The 26820-nt window shown below is 27.4% G+C and overlaps 3 protein-coding genes across 3 annotated transcripts; 1 reads left to right on the plus strand and 2 right to left on the minus strand.

Moving 5' to 3' along the window:
• Positions 1 to 9970: 9970 nt before the first annotated feature.
• Positions 9971 to 10591, plus strand: LOC126894929 (uncharacterized). The gene has a single exon (XM_050666311.1). The coding sequence runs from the start codon at positions 9971 to 9973 to the stop codon at positions 10589 to 10591; it is 621 nt and encodes a 206-aa protein (XP_050522268.1).
• Positions 10592 to 12840: 2249 nt separating this feature from the next.
• On the minus strand, positions 12841 to 15534 carry LOC126905499 (uncharacterized). Its single transcript, XM_050685240.1, has 3 exons — positions 14776 to 15534; positions 13063 to 14699; positions 12841 to 13005 (listed from the first exon to the last, which is right to left on the minus strand). The coding sequence occupies exons 1-3, from the start codon at positions 14843 to 14845 to the stop codon at positions 12940 to 12942; spliced, it is 1773 nt and encodes a 590-aa protein (XP_050541197.1). The 5' UTR covers positions 14846 to 15534; the 3' UTR covers positions 12841 to 12939.
• A 1658-nt stretch (positions 15535 to 17192) lies between these two features.
• Positions 17193 to 18425, minus strand: LOC126894939 (tigger transposable element-derived protein 4-like). Its single transcript, XM_050666317.1, has 2 exons — positions 17553 to 18425; positions 17193 to 17396 (listed from the first exon to the last, which is right to left on the minus strand). The coding sequence occupies exons 1-2, from the start codon at positions 18423 to 18425 to the stop codon at positions 17193 to 17195; spliced, it is 1077 nt and encodes a 358-aa protein (XP_050522274.1).
• Positions 18426 to 26820: the final 8395 nt, after the last annotated feature.

A 26820-nucleotide genomic window follows, 5' to 3' on the forward strand; every position in this document is an offset into this window, starting at 1 on the left:
GTAAATATTATTATAATTATAATTAAACTAATAATAATTAGTATTATTCAAATTAAATTCGAATATCTTTATCCCAAGATTTATTTATTTAAATCTCATTGATGCATTAAATGAAATACATTTTTGTCTTTTCTCTTAAAATAACCAATAAATTATAAATAAATTACGCAGCTCAATTTTTTATTAACTATTAATATAATACAAATATTTAAATATATCATTTTTTACTGTTTTTAACAAAAAAAAAAAAATTAAATCTCAAAGTAGTCAAAAATTTTTGTCGTTTTCATTATCGTTATTTAAATTAAATAGGAAAATTCATTCAGAGTTTTTTCGATAAATACTAACATTGTGTAATATACAATAAATAAAAACTTCAACAGTTATTCTTTTTATCTATTGCAAATATGCAAAACAAATATTTACTTGTTTGCGCCAATGAAAATCTTAAATATATCCCCGCACACGTAGGATCTAAATGTATAAAATAACACAGAAAATTCAGCTGCCAACCATTATTATTAATAATGAAAGCGATGAATTTTCCTGCAAGTTATATTTTAATAATTTTTGTGGCCTCAATAGGCCACTGCGATGAAACGCCTATGGAAAATGTTAAGCAAATAGCTCTTCTTGCACAAAATGTGGTTGCATCGTTTGGAGAGGAATTAGTTATGGAAGATATTCAACTAGATGTTTCTAAAGGGGCGCAAATAACATTGGAAGAAGCACTTACTAGAGTTTTGAATAATGAAGAATTGGGAAATGCAATTAAAGATGTAATAAATGAATTAAGACGAGGTTTGATATGTAGAGTATATAAATACACAGCAGTTATGTCCAAATTAGGCGTACGGACTATTGACATGGCAAATCACTATCAAGGTGACACTGAAAGTTATATTATAGCATATACCAAAGCTGTAGGTCTAGTGGTTACAGATTCAGTATCAAAACTTGTTCACTCGTTTTACGCGAATATGGCTGCAAATGAAATTAAAAATCTTCAATCTAAATTGACTGGTATTGAGGTTACTATTCCAGTGGATTCAAATGACATTGTTAAAACGGGAGCCAAGGGGACAATTCACGATTCCGTAACGAAAGCAGCAGAAAACGCAGCTTTAGAAGCAAGTAATAAAATTGCAGGTATTTTCAATAGAGCAGATGGAAACTTTGGAGAAGCTATGAAAGAGTTTGTCGATCTAAAAAATGCGAGTATGGACAAATTCCAAAATTTAATTGAAGAAATGATTGTTAGCCTCAAGTCAAAATCATATAGCGATCCTGATGAAGCATTCTTGCAACAGTATGCCGCAGACTTAATGCCAATGATGATTTTTAATATTGCCACTAAAATTTCTGGTGATGTTTTTAATGACTCAGCTATAAAAGCTTTACAATTTACAAAAAGTTCTTTAGAAATTCCTCAACCTTACTTAGGCGAAGAGCAACAAGATATGCTTAAAACACTTATCGCCGAGTTAGATCAAGCAATAGTCTCTGCTCCCAGTGATCCCGACACTTCTCGTCCTATGTTACAAAAAGTTTTTGGATGGGCGACTAAAAAAATAGCAGATGAATGTACAGCTGCGACCGATCATAAAACGCTATTTGAACCATTGGTTGGTCCAATTATTGTGAATGATGCTTTCTCTGAACGTCAACTTACGGTAAACTGGTTAATTGATGATCAAGTTATAGTACAAGAAAAACTCAAAACAGAATATGAATCGTTACCCGATGTATGGAAATCATAGATTTAATCCGAATAGAATTACTACGAAAGTTAATTTTGGTATAAATGTGAACTTGTAAAATACAATTATAATAGTATTTTATTTTTTAACAAAATATATTATTTTATTATAGTACTTTTATTTATCATAATATATAAAAATATTTTTTTATAATTAAAAGACTTGAAAATTTTTTTGTGTTTTTATAATTTGTTCAAAACATTGGATTTTCTCCTGTCTATTTTTATCAATAACATTAGAGTAATCAATTATTTGTAACAATATATTCTTTAAATATAAAAATTCCTACTGGTGTACACAAAAATAAACTCTGTTTTTGTTAACGTATTTTCAATTTAATATAAATTAAATATATTTTTTAATCTTAACTATAACAATTTTTCAATCAAACCATTCTTTATAATATCCTAATTATCATAAATAATAAATTATTGTTAGGGTTCCAAACTTTTAGTACTCAAATGTGTTATATTAAACATTTGAAAATATTATTTTAAGCGTTTTAATATACACAAAGAAAAAAAAAATACAAAAAAAAATGTTATCTTTTATTTGCGACCTTAAAATCATACTTTTACAAAAAATTCACCTCTTAAACAAGATAAAATAAAAAAACGGTAATAAGTTTTAAATCATGGGCCTATAGATAAAAGGAATAGACAACCTCAAGAACTTTTTGTATTAAATTAAGTTTACTATAAAACATAGTGATAAGATTATTAATGATACCTATTTCACTCAAGAAAATTTTACTTGTTACAATAGTTGGAAAAAATTATTGTATATTTTTCTACTATTTTGATACTTTGATCTATACAGTAGAGAAATAGCGCAAAAAATAAATCAAATCCCTCAAAAGTATTACAAGTTTAGGATTTTATAGGAAATCTAAAGTTGGTTTAATTTTTCAATATCATATAGATGAAATGCTTTGTGTACAATTTTTGCTCGCTTCATTTAGTTCCTGTATTTTATTTTATAAGAATAATTTCCAATAAAAATATTTTGTTAATATGAATATTTATACATAGTGATCTAAGTTTTACTTTCAAACTGTTTCTAAGGAATTATTCATAATATTGAAAAATAATACAAACAATACGATTGTAAAATAACTATAATGTAGTTGTTACAATAACATATTAATATAATCGAAAAATACATAATATGTATTTTAAATTGTAAAACATGAATAGAAAATACTAATTATAATAAAACTCTAGTTTTATTATTTAAAAAAAAATCATGAAACACAGGAGAAGTTTGTGCAGAATGATTAATGATAATATTTTAAAATATAAATGTCATTAATAAATTTTAAAACACAGACTGGAAGTACAGTGTGATAACTACGTCGAGCAACCATTTTGTTAGCAATTTTAAAATCACTACTGACCTACCCCTCACGCATTCCTTTTTATTTATTTATCACTTATAATAATTATCTTTCAATAATTAGAAAAAATTTGTAGGACGTAAATTCCTAACCAAAATAGATTATTAACTATTGGATCCTTTTTTTGTATAAGTTAAGAAAAATGTTCAGTCTTCAATAGAAAAAATTTATCACAGTGGGGACGCGACATGGTTTTTTAATTTTATTGTAGTGCACTTTAATAGATTTATTTTGATATAAGTTAAAAAAGAGCAATGTTCTGAAATATTAAAAAAATTTAATTTAATTTAATGTAATTTTTAAAAAAAAGTTGATACAACTTGTTAAAGATGAATATAAAATTTAGTTTATTATTTTATTCAACAAAAACAATACAAATAAACAAACGCGTTACAGAAATTAGGAGGCGGTTAAGCCCAGCAAAAGAATAGTTATTTCTTTAGTTATGTATATCTTTCCATACCTAATTTATAAATATTAAAACTTATGTTACGTAGTATAAGTTAAAAAAAATTATCCCGAGGGCTTATTTCTGCGTGAAAATGTCTGCCGTAGTTAATAACATAGACTTAGTAGTGTTACTGGCTATAGACGTACACCTATCCAGTAAATTAATTCATTTTACCTCCCATCTAGAAATAGTTACAGTAGCCATCAAACTCGTCGATACTTAATTACATGTATGTAACATATATCTACCTAACTAGCAAACTTTCACGCAAGAAGACTTCCAAAACGTACTAAATCAACTGTCCAGGCCATTCATTTTTACTGGCCACTTTAATAATCATAACACCCTATGAGGATCCCTCAAACCAGATCTAAGAAGAAATGTAATAGAAAGCAAATACTAGAAAAAGAAAACTTAGTTTTACTTGATTCCTATCAACACGAGTTGGTCCATAAACCCTGCTACGGGAGAATATTCAAACATTGACCTTTATAAATGCAACCCTTAGCTCAAAGGCTACAATAGAAAGTACTAAACGACCTAACATCAAGCGACCATTTTTCTAGTTTAACTCACTTTATACCACACGTGAATGATCATACTAACGTAAAAGAAAGATGGAATCTCAAAAATCCTAACCGGTCACATTTTACTGACTTACTGGAAGATGAAGTAACACAAATTAAAAATGTTGAGTTCTATAGTATAGATGACCTAGTGAAAACATTTACTGATACTATAAATAAAATTACATATCAATAAAGAAAACAAAAGCAAAAAACTCTAAATTAAAAGTGCTATGGGGAACAAAAATATAAAAAATGCTATTAAACAAAAAAATTAAGCATTAAACAAATATAAAAAAAACCAGGAAAATGGATGACTTTATTGAATTAAAAAAATTAAGAGCAAGGACAAAGTTCTTAATAAAAAATAGTAAACAAAAACTCTTGAGCTAAATTTATAAACAGTATAATTGAATAGACGGATTGTAAATTGATTTACGAAAACTGTAGTGATAACATTTATGACTTTCAATTCAAGCAATACAAAAACAAATGTGAAAATGAAAAAATACCCATCACTATAAATCGAAATCGATCAAATGAAGACGTAACCATAACCCTTTAAGAGATAATACACTATCTCTTAAATAAAAATAATAATCCAGGACAAGATGGTACTCCACATATTTTTATTAGTAAAACTTAGGTGCTAAAACATTTAAACTACTACTGTATATTTATAATAAAATATGTAAGAATAGTAGAAAATTGGATAACTTGAAATAAAATTAGATAGTCATAGCATTAAACAAGACACTTTGATCGAAATATTAGGTGTCTTATTAGACTAAAAACTTACGTGGAAACCATATATGATATATTTAATATATATATATATATATATATATATATATATATATGTATATCAAATACTTTAAAACCAAGAAAAATTCAAACTGTTAACCTTAATATAATACTCTCTCATACATCCTGGAGAGAAAATAAAAATACGCTTATATAAATACATGAATCGCTTAATCAAACAAAACTTAACTGTACATCAATATTATACAAAACAGAGGCCCAACCAACACTTAAAACCATTGACAGCACTAATAATATAGGTAACAGTATAATAGGAATAGGCGCCTGTAAAAGTAGCCCTATTTACAGTATTTACATTAGAGTTGGCGTACTTGACACTAGTATCAAAAGAAAAGAAATAGAAATTAAATATTTAGCAAAACCAGACAGAAACAAAAAGACGGAAATTAAACTAAGTAATGAACAAAAGAAAGTTATAAACAAATAGTCTATCAAATAAACTAACAAAGTTAACAGAGAATATAAACCGAACGCACGCTAGTATAGTGAAAATAAAATGAATGTAGAATTAGATAAACTAACTAAAAACCAAATACCTCCTAAAGTCTATAAGAGAAAAATTCAAAGTTTAATAGAGATAACTACTAGGACCATATACAAGTATATACTGATGCTTCCAAAAATTTAGAAGGTTTCAAAATAACAGTCATTATGCTAAATAGTAAGTAAATGCACAAGCTATCAGATATCTGTAGTATATACACAACGGAGGTAATAGCAATAAAACTGGCAATCCAGATAATCTGGAATGAAGAATATAATACGTTTATTGCTACAAGCGACTCTTTAAGTATTATTAATAATATTACAAATATTTTAAATCAAAAGATATGGCCATGAGAACACAGAAAGAATTAAATTATTCCATTGAAAAAAGCAAAGAAATAATATTAATATAAAATGTAACTAATGGCCATAGATACCAAAGTTGTATATACATGATAAATAAACAAAAAAATTAATTCTAAAATCAGAATTTAGAATTTAAGATATTTTTACAATATTATTGCTTATTAAAAAGTGTGTGGTAACAGTACTAAGTATTTTTTTTTTTACTTTTTAATTTAGCTAATTCGAGATTTCCCTTCATGAAAATTAAAAAAGTTAGACATTTGTTTGCAATGTCCATTGATTTTACAAATCAAAATTGTTATCATAAATATTTTAAGATAAATAAATTAGAGACTTTTGTAACTTAAAAAAGAATGCTGGCTCAGTAAAGAATACTGATAAAAATGAGGTTGTGCTAGGCCAACAACCAGTGTATAAATCCTGACAAACCATTGATAGTTAGAGCCCACTCCAAATAGTTGAGATAAAGGCTGAGGTGATGATTGGGTTAGGTAAAAGATGTAACAATTCATTCACAATGAAAAAAATCGTAATCTCACATCATTTTTTTTCTTCTTCGTTCAGCTGGACAATCTATTAAACAAATAACAGATAAAAAACTTTTTAGAGCAAATCGATAATTTTATACTCGTACAGTATTATAATGAAGTAAAGTTTGTTTTTGCGTTGCATGACAGTAACCTATTAACGATATTAATCAGATATTTACCGTGCAGATGAACTATCATTTAACACATTTTGTACAAAGCTAATTATATTATAGAAATTACAATCTTTCTGTTATAATTCATTCATACTCCACCATTATTAATCTTCACGATTTAATTTAAGGCTTGACAGTATTTTCTTTATAATTTGAAATATATAACCTGATTTCAAATCATAATTTTAGATTAACAATAAATTATCTACGACTATATCGGTAACGAAAAAAAAATATTATTATAATAACACTAGGCTGTTAATAATGTTCATTTAATTAGTCGACACTGTAAGAGCTTTTAAATTCGCATGAAAAGATTACAAAAATTTATCCCATTAAAAATTACACAGCGCCGTATTATCAATACATAGATGTATTCTACCCTTTCTTTATTATCTAATCTCCTCCTGCAATCAGTGATAACACATCATACGCGATGGATTGTACATCAAGTGAACCTAATACGGTCGAGTTGAGTTAAATCAGACGGCTAAACGGATCCGGTTATATGGTGTACTAAACACGCGCTGATATTCCATTAAAAAACGGAACCAGAGAACCATATCGCTGTGCGGTTTCACATCTCCAACAACGATAGTGTTTAATAAAAAAGTAATAACAATTATTATAATTACTTACTAACAATCTTCAAATTCAAGAATACTTAAATTTAATGTACTATAGATGAAAATTCGAATAATACACTTTCAATTGTGAGTTTAACCAATGTTAGAATACCGTAATTAATATTCAACTCTTAAAAATTAAGTAAATATACAGTTTAATAATGAGCAAAAGTGACCATAAGCCCACAAATTATTATGAAGACGAAGCATTTTATGTGAAGAATTATTAAAAGCGTAGAAATTATGGTGACGAGGAACATAAAATAAAGAGTGACTTCTTGTGGTTTGGTTATATTGGTACACGGTGGAATACTGAGAATAAAAGATCAGGATCAACCTACGGTTCCGTGAAGAAAAGAGGTAATGAACGAAAGGTCATCGTCAACACGTCCAGATGAAAAAGTAGGAATACTGGGAGTAATACGGACCATGAAATAGTCATAAAGAAAATGTAAAATTTTAAAAACGGTTGTGTACTCTTTCGATTCGGATTTGATTAGAGGATAAGTATGTATGCCATATTCTAAAATGGAATGGACTAGAGAAAAATAAAGGGAGCGAAAGCAGAAGATAGGTTTTGACACTTTTTATAATTTAAGCGAAATCAGTTTATTTTAATTTTACAATCTTACAGTTATTATTCTTAACAAAATCATTTACAAATGTTTAATGTCGATGTTATTTTTAATTAATGTTATTTATTTAATTATCTATTACCTATGAAGTCATTGTAAACCAATAGCTACTTTAACCTCTAAAAAGTAATAAATAATAAACAAATTTAGGTAGCAGATAGTTTTTTATGAGCGGCAGTTGTCTGAAAATTCATTTAAAATGCCAGTAACTTTAATTTATTGGATTAATATTAATAGTTTAAAAATAAAATGATATTTTTTTTTATAAAATATCGATAATACCGATTTAGTTAACCGATATTATTGTGTTTGGATTGATTTTTTAAATATAATATCATAAAATATCGAATACTATTAGTTTTGCGAAATTTCTATTATAATAACTTATATTCATTGAGTTATAACAATAATGAATTTATCTTACACTGTATTTGCACATCAATTATTACATATCACAATGTTATATCATAATAAATTATTATTGTTCTATTCATTTGATTTCAACATTTTTTGCTGGCAGTTGTTTTATTTTTGATTACTACTAATTTCAAGACGTTTTTTCTAAATTGTTTCCATTTTTGAATTAATATGTGGTATATATGTGGTGATACAAAATTCTATAATGATGACCATGGCATGATTTACGCTCGATCACTTAAAGTAGATGTTATTTATGAGTGCTTTTCATCTTTAAACTTGTATCAGGTCAACACAATTCCTAATATATACAATTCATATCTGGATTTAATATTTTCTAATACAAATTTGATCACTGTCAATACCTCAACAGATATATTGGTGCCATTAGACCCATACCATCCGGCTTTGTTCGTTGAGTTACAACGTAATAACAATTATCAGCATTCATGTCCCTTGAATTGGTATTATAATTTTAAACGTGGTAATTATTGTCAAATGTCTTATTATTTAAGTTCAATTGACTGGTCGATTTTATATAACTATGATGACATTAATAGTGCGCTTGATAAATTTTATGAGATACTCTTACATTCTATCGAGTTATTCCTAAAGTTTATGCAAAGAAGTTTCCTTTCCCAAGTTGGTTTTCAAAGGAACTTTGTCAATTAATACGTAAAAAAAATGCCCTTCACAAGATTTTCAAAATTAAAAAAGACCAATCAATATATAATGAGTTCTCAGCTATTAGATCTAAATGTAAAAACCTATAAAAAAAATGTTATTCAGATTATATTAACCGTGTTCAAAATAATTTAATTGTTAAACCAAAATACTTTTGGAAATTTGTCAAAGATAAAAGAAATAATAACTTACTTCCAAACTCTATGTATTTTGGAAATATAAAGTCAGACAATATGATCAATGTGTCTGAAATGTTTAGTGAGTTCTTTGCTTCTAATTATTCTGTTTCGAAACAAACCGTCCGATCAACGTATCCAAATATTATTTTACCCTCCTCGTTTAGTATAGCCTCATGTGAGATCCCGGTTCTAAAATTGTTTGAAGAACTGCAACGAAATACGGGCACTACTTACGGTCCTGACCTTGTCCCTGGTATCATTTTTAGTTCTTGTCGTTATCCGCTTACTCGTCCAATCCATTTTTTGTTTTCCTTGTCATTGTCTTCGGGTGTTTTTCCAGTACGATGGAAATCAAGTTATATTACACCTATTTTTAAATCAGGTGACAAATCTGATGTGGGTAATTATAGACCTATTTCTAAATTAAGTGTGTTGCCGAAAATATTTGAGAAACTTCTAGAGCCCGAGTTATCATTAAGTTTTAAAAACGTGCTGAATAACTGTCAGCAGTTATTCTAGCAGTTAGCTGAATAANACGTGCTGAATAACTGCCAGCACGGCTTTCGTAGTTCTAAATCAACTATTACTAACCTGCTTGTGTTTTATACTAATATTGTTTCCACTGTTGCAAATGGTGGTCGAGTTGATGCAATTTATACTGATATGAAAAAATCGTTTGATACATTAAATCACAAGGTATTAATTGATAAATTAAAACATATTGGCATTAAAGACCCACTGCTTAAATGATTAGCTTCATACCTCACAGGCAGACAGCAGCAAGTAAAGATAAATAATATTATCTCTTCCATTATCCATATCCCCTCTGGGGTTCCTCAAGGAGGGCATTTATCTCCATTACTTTTCTTAATTTTCATGAACGATCTTTCTGATGTCTTTCAACATTCAAGCTATTTGTGTTTTGCCGATGATGTAAAAATTTATTCTAACATTCGTACAATTCACGACAGTCATAATCTCCAAGCAGACTTGTGCAGATTTTATAATTGGTGTGTTGTTAATGGTTTATGCTTGAATGTGTCTAAATGTGCTCAGATCACTTTTTGTCGTAAGCGTTCATATGAACTATATGCATATAATATAAATAGTATTAATCTCATAAATGTTCCTCATATTAAAGACTTAGGTGTAATTCTTTCTTCGAATTTATCTTTTACTGAACACATTTCATTTATTTATAATAAAGCACTACGGATGTTGGGCTTTCTTAAGCGAAATTGCTGGGAGTTTTCTAATCCTATTTGTTTAAAAGTTTTATATTGTTCTTTAGTGCGTTCTATAGTCGAATATGGGTCAATTATTTGGTCACCATATCAAGCTAATCTTACTAATAAACTGGAAAAATTGCTAAAACGTTTTCTACGTATGTTAGTAGTAAAAGTAGGAAAATACGATATTAATGAAGTTGATTTAAATGTAGTAGCTTCAAATATAACCAGTCTGAGTATGAGGCGGAAAATGTTTGACGTTAGTTGAATCCATAGTTTATTAAATAATAAAATGGACTGTCCAAAAATTCTTGATATTATTCCTTTTAATGTTCCTTCAGTCCATTTACGGTCTCAAACGATGTTTTATGTTTCTCCTGTCCAACAGAACTATAATCTTTTTGCTCCGGTCAATCGTATGTTATTAGAATGTAATGAAGTTAGTCATAAAGTGGACTTCTTTTTTAATTCTTTAGATGTAATAAAGAGATCGATTATATAGTTAAGAATCTTTACTTATATTGTTTGTTTTTATAATTAATTGTATGCTCTAAATTTATTGATGTCTAGTTTAAGTTTTATTAACTGTACTCTTGCCCTTTGGGGCGTTAATTTAGTAAATAAATAAATATAAAATAATAAATCGTGTTACAAAAACAACATTATTTCAGAATGAATGATTCTGAAACAAAAGCAGCTTTAGATAACATTTACGTCCTCGGTAGTATAGTGGTAAGTGTCCCTGGCTGTCACGCGCGACACGGCAGTTCGATTCCCCGCCAATGACACGACTTACGTCTCAGTGATGTAATCGACACTTGTTTTTATTGTAGAGACTCCGTTTATTATTCATGAACAACAACAGATTATTTTAAAAAGATGCGTAAAGACAAACACAATAACAATCTTCGCGCGATATCATGGCACTTTTGCTAGCGTCGGCGACTTGGTCCTCGGACGTCAAAAAGTTAGCATCAATAATGGCGACGGTGCGAATCGGTTCGTTGAGTCCGGTCGTGCGACACGTTCGGAGCCGGTGGCGTATATCCTCGTCACTTGGACGACGGGAAGAAGACTGAGCGTACCGTTTTCAGCGGGTCGTCGTTGGCCGTGCGACGCTTGCTGGACTTTGCACCGTAGCGTATGGTACGCGATGTTGGCCAGTCCAACTACCAAATAATAAGACGACGGCTAATGAAGGTGACGCTGGTCGCGGGACACCGCCAATGACAATGTGACGGAGACAGTGTCAACGCGATATATAATATTGATTGAAAAGACAGTAATAATTTTATTTAATAGTTTTACTTTTGTAATTTATAATTCAAGTTTGTACTAAATTTATATAACTAATGTTGATTAATATAAAAATAATTTTACTTGATTGTAATTATTTTTTAATATAGATCTCAAACATAAATGACAACATACTTATGATAGAATCATCATTTTGTAAACTTTTTTTCTGATAATTATTGGCTTCTTAGAATACGTTTAAATAGCCATTTTCTAACAAAAAAACTATTTCATAACAATTTTAGAACAATTATTCATTGTGTTTCAAGAATGTAATAAAGTTAGTAGATCTAGAACACGATCTCTGTTAGGATAGGACTTTGTTTGTAAAAAATATTTTAATAGAAAAATAGAGAATTATCCTTTAGTGCAAAGACAATGAGTTCTATTTTACTACTGTTTACAGGCTAATTGGCGTAACGACATTTTACCAAAAATGTTCAGACTCATTTGATTTGAAATATCCATAAGTTACTTTCATGTTTTTAGGGGGAAAAAATTGTTGATAAAAATGTCGCATACGCCAATTATACCGTAAGCAGTCGGTTTGTCAATATCCAATTGCTACGTAGAGAGCTGTACTGGAAGGTCACAGGCTACGGAGTAACAAAAACTTTGTTGACGCTGTTCACACCAAAAAAATTTACATCGTTCCCAAAAAAGGTCAAATCAATTTTACAAGAGCAATACGTTTATCATACTGTAGATAGCGGCCTACAGGACAACTCCCGTGGTCAGTAGGGTGGTCCTTATTTTTCAAACTCAATTTTTTTAAGACAGTACCCTCTAGATTGGTTAAATACTATTAAAATGTAATGTAGGTAAAATTTGGAAGTTTTTATTCAACCCCTTCTGGTGCCGCATTAGGGTTGAAATATGGCACTTGATGGGTGTTTTTGCTTTTTTTGTGTTTAACTCGACAACTATTACACTTAGCGCTAAAATGAATAGAATATTAATTATAGAATTTATTATTGCCTACAAAAAAGAAAATAACAATATTTTTCATAAATTCATTATATTTTGAGAAAAATAACTTAACATAAAAATTTTTCAAAATTTATCATAAATATATTTTTTTAAATATTTTAATATTTTTACTGAGTGGTTGAAATTTCATTAAATTTTCATGTAATCTTTTTTTATAAAATTAATATTAAAAAAAAAAAGCTAAGTAAAAAATTGTATAAAATAACTATATAATAATTTCATGAATATTAACTAAGATTAAAAAAAAAAAAATGTATAATCCATTCTATCAACACATAATTATTACAAAATTCATAGCACATTTATCTACATGGAACTAGTATTTGTCTTTTAATATATTTTTTTTAATGTTTCTCTATCACATTTTGGATATTTTTTTTGATAGTCTTGGACGGTCTAAAAATTTAAACGATATAATTAAGTTAAGTTAAAAATAAAAATTGTTAAATTTACCTGCAATAAAAATTGTTTTTGTTCTTCGTCTTTAGTAAATTTATCATTATATTCTTCCATTAGCTTGACTCCTCTCTCAGCTGTGTCGTTAACTATTTTCAATGATTTGATTATTTCTCTACCTGTTTTGAAGTCTTCCTGATAATTCCAATAAGCTGGATCAATGCTTAAAAAATTTGTTTGAATTTTAAACCGCTTAAACATTTCAATTGATTTGGAAGTTATTAAATCAGTTGGTAGGTCTTTTTGAAGAAAATTGGGGACATCGTCTGGTGTAAGAGTTAACTTTTTATTCAGATTAGTTTCTTCATCATCATCATCATTATAACTTAGAATTTTTTCAGCCATTTTGCGTTTTGTATTATAGTCTATACGATTGTCAAATAAGGAAAAAGTAATACATTCTGGATTTAAATACCACAAATGATTAGTTATTTTTTTTAATGCCACGTCTGCGATTTTTTTATTTTGTAATTTATAAGATTCTAATTTTCTAAGAAATAATATGTCATTAAAAGGAGCTTCTATAGCTTTTGGAGATGAAAACCAAGCTTGAACGTAACATTTTACAATAAAACAACAAATATCCTTTAATGATGTTTCTTCTCTGCTGTCTAGTTTAAATTGATTTTTAAACAAAAATATTTTTAAACAATATATTGCTTTAGCCATCCATCTGGCTAAATGATAAGGACCCGGTTTTCGAAAAGCATTTCCCCTTTGAGGAACACCGCCCAAAAATATAATAACAAGTTCTAAAAACTCTTGATAATCATCTCGGGGGAGATATTCAGTAATTTTACTTTTTGCATATAAAATAATTTCATCGGCTTCATCTTTTAAAATATTATGAACATAAGTATCAGAAATTGATGTAGAGAATTTTGTTTTATCAATTGTTTCCCATTCTTGTTGAAACCTCTTGAATAATAATATTTCTGGTCCGGTTGAAGGACATAATTTGGTATCTGAAAATACGCCTTGTAAAACAAGTTCATAAATATGGTGTCGGCATGCTAAGAATAAAATTTCTCTTCCAAGACGTTGCTCTAACAAAAAACACGCCCCATTCAACCTTCCCGTATTAGAGGCCGTAGTATCAAATGTGAAAGCCTGTACTTTTTCCAATAGTGACCATTTGACTAAAGCGTCATAGACAGCTGATGATACTTCTAAACCTTTCCCAGAGGGTATATAAGGGACTCCAAGAAGCTGTTCAAAATTTAAGGCGGTTGCAATAATAGGGAGGCGATCGACTTTTTTTTTCCCTGTAAGGTCTGGAAGCATTTTTGAATCCCAATGGATCACAACAAAATTCAAATTTTGTTCATGAAATTTAGAACTAATATTTTCTGCAATTTTTTGTCTATAATGTTCACGGGACCTTTTAATTGACGATCGGTTTAAAACATATATGCTGGGATCTAATGATAAGGCATCCAAACATGCAGTTAACAAATGAACAGCATCCCTATCACTTATTTTACACCTATCAAGAGTGGCAGATAATCTAGAAGTTAAAAGTTCTTTTCTACCTCTTTTATTTTTTGACGGACCTGCTACTGGTGAAAATTGTCTCTCTTCTTCACTTACGATTTCCATATCACATGAATCCGATGAAGTACATGAATATTTTTCTAAATTAAATCATATATAATTATTAAAAATATAATAAACAATGTTTATTAAACATTCATTATTTTTAAAAATTACCTTCTAATAAAGTTTCTGTATCTGAGTGAGGTATAAGTATTTTATTTTTCTGTTCTTGTCTTATTTGCATTTTTTTTTTCTGCTTGGGTTAAATTCATATCTACTCCCATCATACATCCGGGACGTCCCTTAGTTCGTTGAAGTCGCAAAAAATCAATATCTTCCTGGATCTTCATTAGACTGATTGCATTAGCATGAGCTATATCAAACAATTCTTCGATTTGGTCTACAAAATTTTGTTCTCTTTTCTTGTATAAGTCGCTGGTCCTGGTTTTATTTTTCTCTAAATTTCTCAGTTCATCGTAAAACTTTTTTAATTTTCTTATAATATTAGCTGGATCTTGCGTAGGTATTCGAGCTTTTTTCCAGTAAATTAGACACTCGTCAACAGCAAGCGCCGCACTTTCATGCAAATTCAATTTTACAAATCTTAAATTATAATACAATACACTCAAAACATTTTTAACTGAAGGTAATTTACTTCCAGTAATTTGATAATTCATTGCTCCTACTAAATACACTTGGTTACGTGACATATTTAAATAAAATAAAATTTCAAAAAAACTGTATCACTAAACTAATATTTTAACAAATCTTAAAACTTGACACAATAATAAGCAAAAAACTAAATTACAAGAAAATATCTGATATTAGTCCATGAAAAATGATTATTGGTAAGAACTTTTATCGTTACCTATTATTACACAAACAACAATAATGCCACAATTCTTATCTTCTATGGATAATCACAGTAAATTCCACACGTTCAAAATAATAAGTATAGTATTTAGAACAGTACAGGTAAACTGATATTTGATTTTTGCGCCATAAATGCTAATACATCAATATATAATTGCACTAACGTGAAATATAATATGAGTTTTTTTAGGAAATATGACTAAATCCAATTTTAAAGGAAAAATTCGATGAAACTTCAACCACTCAGTAAAAATATTAAAATATTTAAAAAAATATATTTATGATAAATTTTGAAAAATTTTTATGTTAAGTTATTTTTCTCAAAATATAATGAATTTATGAAAAATATTGTTATTTTCTTTTTTGTAGGCAATAATAAGTTCTATAATTAATATTCTATTCATTTTAGCGCTAAGTGTAATAGTTGTCGAGTTAAACACAAAAAAAGCAAAAACACCCATCAAGTGCCATATTTCAACCCTAATGCGGCACCAGAAGGGGTTGAATAAAAACTTCCAAATTTTACCTACATTACATTTTAATAGTATTTAACCAATCTAGAGGATACTGTGTAAAAAATATTAATAAAAAATTTCTTCTTATATGATTAAGGACCACCCTAGTGGTCAGTCCTTCTTTGCCTATGTAACCTAACCAAAAGATTCTTTCTACGCTGTTACCGAGTTTTTAAATATAAAACTTTGGTTAAATTTTAGCTTAATTATATTGATGGTAATTGAGAAAACCGTTTAAGTACATAAACACTTGACAAGGATAGTTTTCCTCCCTAACACCACCAATATATACTAAGACTTCATCACTTATGGCTAATATTATTGAAAACTAATAATTCTAGAAAATATTTAAAACAGAAATTACTAACAAATCGCGAATACGTATTTCTTGGACAATTACATGATTGCAGAGTTATTTGAATCAAACAATAGTTTCCTTTATGATACTTTTAAATTTTTAACAGTTTTCAAAATAATGAGAGTCTAATCTTCAATAATTCATTAAAAATAAAAATATAAAAAATATTTAACTCAAAAAGCATAAAATTACTAAAAAAATCGATTATAGTAGTACGTGTATTCTAAAAATAATGTTACCATTATCAACGCTAAACACATATTGGCACCCCAACCGGATAAAAACCTTTATATAACCCAAGTAACCTTATCACCTAGTGAGGTTAATTATTAGATAATGGCATCACCTAGTCGATTGACACATTTGGCCAGTTTACACAAGTTTAATAATTTTTCAGTGGGCCAAGGTACCAATTAATTTAATTATTTTTATTTTTAAACATTTCTTCTGTTTCTCTAATATTAAGTTCTTTGTAACTACAGTCAACTAACGATATAACGAATTTCAAGGGACCGAGGACAAAGTTCGGTATATCAAAAGTTCGTAATAACAAGATTTTAAAAAATTTATTTTAAATAAATTATGATACATATATACATACATATTTATTTTTTTTAAAAATCGGTTATTTTTTTTGTGTATAGCCAATTGAGCTTACTTGGTCAATTGTATTATCTAATTTTAAAATGTGAATAAATATACTATCGTCTATGTTGTGATTTTGTAAATATTTTAAAACGGCACGGAGACCTGCTTTGGCTTCCTTTGAGGTGACTGGGGGCTCTTCGGACAATTCTTCTTCATCATTGACTTCCTCGTCATCAGTTTTTTTTTAAATCTCATCGTCATTGAGAGAAACACACAGCCGAATCATCGTCGATAGCAACAAATTCCTCAAACGTTGATAACTGCTCGACTAGAACAGTAGATAATCTATACCATTGATTGTCAACTGCTAAAGTGGCAGCGATTTCGTCTTCTGTTTTGCCAAATCCACACGTTCTAAAGCAGTTACGAATCGTTTGTACAGTCACATTGTTCCAAGCTTTCTAGCTAATCATTATAGCAGTCAAAATAGTTACTTTCGGAAAATCGTTATTTTCCAAGCAGTCCAAAAATTTAGAAACAATTTCTTTTCTATATAAAACTTTAAAGTTTTTAATTATCCCTTGATCAAGAGGTTGGAGTTTTGAAGTTGTGTTTGCCTGAAAGAATTCAATTCGCACGTTAGAGAGAGTAGAGAGATTGTTATGGGCAGTGCAATTATCAACGAATATGATAATTTTTCTGCGTTGTTTTTGCATGTCATTGTTGAGGGTTTCAAGCCATTCGTTCCAAAGTTCGGTAGTCATCCACGATTTTCTGTTGTTTCTATACATCACCGGCAAAGATTTGACGTTTTTATAGCACCTAGGTTTAGCGGATTTACCTATAAATAAGGGCTTCAATTTCTCCGAACCATCCATATTTACCGCAAAAAGTAATGTAACTCGCTCCTTACTCAGTTTTCCTCCATGGCACTTTTCATTTTTATACGTTAGTGTTCGGTCTGGTAAACATTTAAAAAATAGTCCTGTCTCGTCAGCATTGAACACATTTTTCGGATCGTATTCACATAACAAGTATTGAAGTTTCACCTTCCAATTCTCACAGATACCATTATCGACGCTTGCACTTTCTCCACAAATTTTTCTGAACACCAAGTTATGACGCTTTTTAAAATTAGATAACCAGCCATCACTAGCAGTAAAATCTGAGATATCTAATATTTCAGCAAAACTTTTGGCTTTTTCCTTGATTAATATACCACTCACTGGAATGTTTTGCTGCCTAACTTGATTGAACCAAGTGAACAAACACTGTTCTAAACGGGAAAACTCACTTGGTCGGTTCTTTTTTCGGCTACCTTCTGCGTCAGTTTTATTAAAAATCGCTTCTTTCTGTTTCAAAATTGTAGAAAGTGATGAAGAAGGGATTTGAAAACTATCCGCTACATCTTTTTTCTTTTTGCTACTTTCGACTGCTTCAATTATTCTTTTCTTGTCAGAAATTGACAAACACTTACGTTTTAAACTCATGCTGATAAATTACGACGACATTATTATATGATAATTCGTTACATAGAGAGAGCGTTGGTCAAAAAAACTTCGTTATATCGAGGGGACTAAAATACATGTAATTTTTCGTTATATCACGAGATTTTCAAGGGACCGACAGTTTTATTTGTTATATCGCGAGTTGACTGTATATACGATATTAATTAGTTTTATGGTTTTTGTTGTGTTTTAATATGAAAGACAACATCAAATAGTTAAACAGAAAATAAGTATTTATTGAGAAACAATATAATTGTTAATGATGTGTGTGCCGGTGATTGCACTGGCAAATAGTTGACAACCCCCACTACTAATTTATATAATATTTATCAATACGCAACAGTTTTAATGAAGTGATTATATGTCAATAAATAATTAACCACAGGAGAATTATTAATTTCTTGATTTTTAATGTTTCATAAGTGTTCTTTAAAACTTACCCCTATGATTGTTTTTGTTTCGGTAAATTTAATTTTTTTTTTGCTTAAAACTGCCATAACTTTTTGAAAAATAAACAAATCAAAATATTTTTTTTTATATAACAACCTTAGATATTTTCCTTTCATTTTATGTAAATTATTTGAAAATCTGACCCTTAATCTGGCCAAAGTACACTGATTTAAATGAATATTATATAAATTTAGTTGACATAGAATATAAAGATAAACTTATTTAAATATTTTTGCTTCATTTAAGTCAAGAAGTATAACTTTGAAATTTATAATTAGCTTATATTGCCATTTTTATTCTCAAACAAATGTGATGATGTACAGTTGCTGTGACGGTAAAATTTATATCTTTAACGATTGAGGTACGAGATTCGAACCCAACTGGAAAGTGAATATTTTTGCATTTTTTTCTTAATAATTCTTGATTTAGAAAATATTTTCAACTTCAATAACTTCAATAAATATTAAGGACCCGATCATTGTAGTCTATCCTAATTAGAAGAAATTTCTTATTCAAATTAAAATTATTTTACCACATGGTTTTTTTTTTGGGCTGTCATTTATTTTCTCAGCTCTCATTTGACCAACTTTTTTTAACGATACGTCAAATTATTACAATTCCTATCTAGTTGAAGATATTACCCTCAAAAATTGAAAAAAAAATTCTAATTTATCAATTACTTAGTAACTTAGCCCATGTTCCCTATACAGAAAATTAAAATCATTCATTTCTAATATTTTAAAAGTATTTACTGAAATAAACTACAAAATTAAATAATAATTAAAATTATTTTAATTTATAGTTTATTAATTTTTTAACTCTATTTGTGTGTCATTAATAATTGAAATTTTTTGGTAACATGTTGCTATAAAAATATTTCTAAAAAAATAATATTTAGTTTCACCTGAATTTACAATGTATTTTTACAATTATAATTAAATTTAATAGTACGCTCAATTGAGTAGATCTCTTTAAAAACTTATTGATTGTTATTTTAGTTAAAATAAATCATTTAAATTAATTAAGTTTTGAATATTTCAATTGTAGAATCTTATTAAACACCAAAAGTTACTAGGAAATGATTACTATTACTTCTATTTAAGTTATCTATTACAATAAAAATGCAATAAAATATTTAAATTACTGATAAATTTACTATAAATATTAATTATAAAATTTTCTGACTGCATATTAATATTAACAATACCATTTTTTAAATTCTCATAAAATGTTTTATTTAATGATGTCAATTTCAGATTTGTAAGTTGAGCTAAAAAAGTCACGGTAATAACTTTTAGCTTTTATTATATGTTAATACTCATTTTTAACTAATTACTAATAATATAAAAAATTAGTGGTGATGGTAAAAATCAAATTGCAGATTTGAATTCAGCACGGAAAATGGGTTTAGAAAAGTATATTTTTGACTCTAATGAAAATTCCTTCTCGACCATTTATTCATAATTAACTACAAATGCAAATATTTATATGGAGCCCTTCAATTTTTATACTTGTTGGTCATAAAAGTAACAACTACTTTATAATTTTTTATAATTTCTCTGTAAAAATTACAATACTTAATTATTAAATATCAATTTCATACTACGTTGAATTTCTTTAATAGATATTTATTCATAAATTATACTTAAAAATCAACTACTATTGATAGAATATGATAGAAATAGGAGTTCATTTTACATTTGGAATAATTCACAAATTTCTTAAAATTTAACACTCTCTACAGATTTACATGAAATCGTTTCTAACGATAATGATTTTATTTAGATTAGTTAGATATCATCTATACTTGTCCCAACTATGCAGCGACCACACTCTGCTACCGTTTTTAAGTAAAATTTTGTACTGAAAAGAAGAAGAATTACTGTGTTATCAAAGATTTTTATTAAGCGTTAGAGTGAGAAACTAGTTTTTTAATAGATGTTATATATTAAGAACTTCTAAGAAAATATATATATTTTATTTTAACCTTTATTGATATTGTTTAAGATATATTTAACGGATGTTAACAAGAAAAATAATATGTACTTGAAACATAGTATTTATTTTAGAAAACATGTTACCAGTTTATAAATTATTAATGTTATCAGTGTAGAAATATTAAAATTACAATTATGATCAATTTTTAGTACTTTGATTTTTTAATATTATTTTTTTGCACAATGGACATTCATCATATTTCTGCCAAGTAGTGTAGCAAAAAATGCATATCTCGTGTTCTTTGTTTTTACATTCAAGCAACTTTGTCGCTTCACAATTGTCACACATTGGACAAGATTTTCCTTGAAGTTTCATTCTACTTTTATCTAAAGAAAATTTAAAAATAAAAGTGATATTCAGAATAGAAATAATTTATTTTTATACTTTTCAAATTAAATTAAAAAAGTAGAAAAGTATAAAAATAGCTTTCAAATTTTACACATCAGTATAGCACTTATATATCTTACTTTAATATTTGTAAAATAATTTTTTTAATTGAAATCATGATAGTAAAATATTTTTTAAATTATTTTTATGTTAAAAAAAATAAAATTGATTATAATTTTACTATTAATATTTTTGTAAATAATCTATAAAAACCATTAATTTTGTTAAACTTTCAAACATTTTTAAAGTAATTTTATACTTACATTCGTTACTAGAATTTGATCCTGTCAAATAATATTTAATAAATAAAAAAAAAAAACACAAAATAAACATATATGTATGTAAATTAACTATAATGCATATCAATATTAATGGTTTATATAGCACCGTTTTTGGTCTCAAATAAATTTTTATTTTATTCTGTTGAAAAAATTATGAATTGCCTTGAATTTTTTTTTTCTTTCAGAATAAATTATGTAGCTAATACCAGGTACTAAGGCAGTCCAAATTGGTACGGGTTCCTTAATAAATTATTATAATAGGTTCCTAATTTTTATTAGAATGATTTGTGACATTAGATATTAACATTTTATACTGAATTATTTGCGACTTAGTTTACTTACTACTTTTTAATTCCCATGCTGAAATAAATATAAATTAATAATTTAATTAATTTTTATTAAAAATTATTTACTTGTATTTTAATTATTTCACATCTAAATATGTTTACAAAAAATGGCCGAAAATGGCTCTATTAAGTCAAATTCTATGTTTTTACCGAATATAAAATTAGAGTTTTATTAATCGGTGAGCAATTTTCTCTCGAGATTGTTTAAAAATTATTAAAAAAGTATATAGAATTTTTTATTTATTTTCCCAACTGGTTGTAAAATTATTATCATGTAAAATTTTATAATATGTGAATAAAAAAAATTTCCGTATTGGTGAGCTTTAGTCCATAGACGAATTTCATCTTAGATACCTAAGGTTCAGTCTCTTGTTGAACATCAAACAGGCGGTCACACGATTATGTAAAGCTTTGATAGAATACATACGTGTGATGGCAAGTCGTCAGTCCATAGACGAATTTCGTCTTAGGTATTAGTTCTAAGGTTCAGTCTCTTTTTGAACTTAAAGCAAGTCAACACTTGATAGTATAATTATTTATAATTGTACCAGTTCTCGATTTAAAAATTAAAATTAATAATAAGGGGTTTAAAATAATAAAATGTGTTTTTCAGACGTATCAAAGATATAATCTTATTATGTACCTTCAGAAAGTGAAATACAGACTATTAAAATAATGAAACATGTAACTGACAAACGTAAATTCTGAAAAAAGTGAAACATAAAAATTAATTGTTTGGAAAATATTTAAAAAGTTAATCAAATGTTTAAAATTTTAATTTAAAGAATACATACTATCATCTTAAAAATGTTATATTAAAAAAATGTACTGACGTTAATTAATAATTTCATATAATATTTTTATTATACTTATTTAAATACACTCAGCTTTTATTTGATATTTATATATTTGTTGTAAAATAAAATAATCAATCATTAACATGTTTTTAATTATTATCATATTTTTCAAACAACACCAAGTTATTTTAAATTAAAAATTTAAAAATGTTTGTAAGTACTTATCAAATATATATATACAGAGCGATTGATTTATCTTTGGCTATTATATTTATAATGTATTATAAATATATAATTTAAGTAATAAAGAATAAGTTTTCAAGTTCATATTATTTTTCTTGTTAAAATAATAATAATAAAACTTCAATATCAGAGTTTAAAATTTATAAGATATGATCTGCTAAATATGTCTCAAGCAATATCATTAAAGGTTAAAAAAAATATAATTTCTATTTTTAGAATTATTTAACATATAATACCTATTAAAAAACTAGTTCATCGCTTTGAAACTTTATAGATGTACTATATAAAACTTTATTTCTTTTAAATTTTCATCCTAGACTTAATACTTTTGATTTCTTTAGTATATATTTTATTTTGTGTTGTAATCAAAATTTTTTTATGTAGTTGATTAATTAATTTGATTAGTTTGTAACATTATTTAACTTATCCAAAGCCCTAATTATTAAATCAATCACTATTTTATAATTCAAATAAAATTAGACGTATATGTGACACTACCAAGTAGTCTTATCCTGTACATATCTGAAAATTGTTGTTATTATGAATAAAATATAAAGTTGTTTACTAGTAATGCGATTATGTTATAATAATTTACCAATATACTTTATTAATAGAATTTTTATTAAAATCTGCTGTTGTTCAATAAATTGTATAAGCTAAGAATAAAAATTAAATACTTGAATAATGAAGTGTTTATTTATACTATAAACGTTTTACTTAAATTTTACAACATTTTTACAAGATATATTCTACTAATAAAAAATTATATAGTTTTATATAAATTACAATACATAATTTTTATACTTCATAAATTATTGGAAGAAACTTCATTAAAGCACTTAAAATAAACTTAAAAGTGCTAGTAAGGGCGTCCGCAGTTATTTGCTATGGAAGGGGGCAAAATATTTTTTTATTTTATCTGTTCAACGGGTCTAGTGTTGGGGGGATGATGGGGTTCTTACCCCTTGAACTGCGTAATTCAGGAACCTTGCTCTAGATGCAAATAAAGGACAAGAAGGAGCTAAGCCCCCTCAGTTGGCTAATTAACCAAAAAATAATTTAAAAAATAATGCACGTTGTCATACACAGGCTGCATCTACCCACTCTACGTACCCTACTCTATGTATTAAAATGTTTGTAACTTAATAAGTACATCTAATAAAAAATGAAAGGTTTAATGCAACAACCGGATAAGTCCACTTTTTAAAAATTTACGGAATTAGAATAAAACGAGTTTTTATACAGTTAGAATGAAGATATAAAAAAAGTTTCACAAACATATTCGAGTTGAACTATAGAACTATAATAATAAATTATTTTAAAGTTCTAGCTTCAAGTAATTTTTTCTAATCGCCTTTATTAAGTTCAAGTTTGCATGAACTTATCTGGTTTTTACACGAAATTCAACCAAATTAAAATTTGTATTCATATAATTAGAATGATTAAGAGAAAAATTTTAATCTCATTATCACTCTAAAAGTTACAAAACCATTTTTATAGTTAATTCCTATGAATAAGCTGTACTTAAGTTATCTAAATAACATATTTAGGAATAGTTTTAGCAAACATATTTATAAGAAATAACTATGAATACAATAATTAGATGTGCATGATGATGGAACTCCAATTATAACTCACATACTGTATAATAATAGTAAATATATAAATATATAATTTAATTGTAACGCCTGTAATCATTCAGCAAGTTATTACACATTATATTATCAAGGGTTATAAAATAATGAGGGTGTACAATAAATTCAAACAGGTACGAGTACAAACTAAAATTCAAGATTCGAGTTATACACCTATTTTCTTTAGTCAAGTGAAAGTTTCAATTGAAGTAAATTTTGTTTAACACATTTAAAACACCAACAAAAAACGAACACATAGTTGTATAATTTGTAGTTTTCTTTTGTAATAGGTTTACTTAAGGACTGGCTAAAGGATTAAAACATGGAAGAGGATAAAATAAATAAGTCAAAAATTTTTATGGTGATATCCGCTGTTGTTTCCTAACTAATATAATTATATAAAATGGAAATATAGAAATGGCCAACATAATAAGCCTCTCCACAAATTGCGCCTATTCGTACTGTAAATAAAGTTGAAATAAGAAATACTGCATACTAACTTTTTTAGAAAATCTTGTACCAAGTTCATACTTTTTAAAAAATTACTGTTGATATAACATTATTCTATAGAAAAGTAAACAACATTTATCACTTAAACTACGATATTTAAAGAAAAAATATATATATAAACTAACAAATTTGTATCTATATCAACTCTACAATCTTCTTTACAGTAACACAGAGTGATTTTTTTTGTTAACTTTTGTAATTTTTTTTGTCCAGTGGCACATAATTGCTGGACGTGTTCACGCAACGGTTGACAGATATATTCAATAATAAAAACCTGTGTAAAAACTTAACCCATAAATGTCGGAAGAAAGAGGATAACGATAGAGAAGACAAATCATTTAGGCGTAATAGGTATAATATGTAAAAAAAAGAATTACATTTAAAAAAACGCGATGCCTCTTCCACGCACTGATTGCCGCCAACGTGTTTTAAATACCCACTCTTGTGTTCTTTGCAGGCACACACGTTACCGTGACAAAATCACATACCGTATAGTATATGGTGTAAGAAGAGACACAAACGACGAGGAGAAAAATGTAGAAATGTTAAAGTTAAGGAGTGAAAAAATGTTCAATTTAAGAAAAAACTCCAAAATGAAATTCGTCATGCTCGTAAAAGAAAACGCCGATAGTGTACCTGTACAACAAGAAAGTCATCTTATCAATACACACGTTCAAAACATCCAGAAAATAGTATTTCCATTTTGACTATGACTAGACGAAACCGTTTTAAACATAACGGCCGCTTGGGATATATTCCAGATTTGTTTTTTTTTTGGTGCCTGTGTAAAATTATCGAGCAACAGTAGTTCTTCTATGACAAAAACAACAGTTAATTTCATCAATAAAATTATAGAATAGACTGTAATTGTTGAAACGTCAATCTTGTACCTAAACATCTATACAACTTGTTTTTTAATACTAATGATAAGTGATCACAAAAACTGGTGGGTTTAGAGAACCATATTTCCTAAACGTAAGATAGTTTTTTAATTTTTAAATTTTCATCAAGTTTACATAACTTGAATGTCTTTTTTCTTTCTCATTAAATGTTGGATTCTATTCTAGTCAACAACATTTGATTCCTGATAATGTGCCTATTTCTTCGACCTAAATCGAACACTTATAGAGTAACTTATTTTATCAATTAAATTAAAATGAAGTTTATTAACGTAATTATGATCTGGTTATGGGTGTTATATCTCCCACATAGCAAAAATAATTATATGGTGAAGATATTATTTTTAAATGAAAATTTTTTTTATGTATACCCCCCCCCAACTAAGACAAAACCCTAATTATGCCACTAGAAGTATGAACTTACATCTTTTCATTAACCATTACTTTTCTCTTATCAGTTTTATATTTATCGTGTATATTATACATAATATAGTATTTTTTTAGCTTCGNAAAAAAAAATTTCGGACTTTATCTTATCTTCATGGTGAAAATGGCTACCGAATGCTATTTTTGTGTGAAAATTTTCGATTTTGTATTTTCCATTTTTAACTTTATTATGCTATAACTTTTTGAAAAATGTATGGATCAGTACAATTTTTTCATGAGGAGTAGTATTTATATATATCTTTCATTTGACATACTGTTTTTTTAAATCGGACCATTTCCCTATATACAAGGGGGGTTTAAATCTAAAAAATTCATGTAGAAAGTAGAACTTTTTCAACTTAAATTTTGAAAGTGTTCCGGAAAGTCTGACACTTTTATATATAT

Source organism: Daktulosphaira vitifoliae, unplaced genomic scaffold, assembly GCF_025091365.1.
Source record: "Daktulosphaira vitifoliae isolate Bord-2020 unplaced genomic scaffold, ASM2509136v1 Scaffold_1, whole genome shotgun sequence".
Taxonomy (NCBI): domain Eukaryota; kingdom Metazoa; phylum Arthropoda; class Insecta; order Hemiptera; family Phylloxeridae; genus Daktulosphaira; species Daktulosphaira vitifoliae.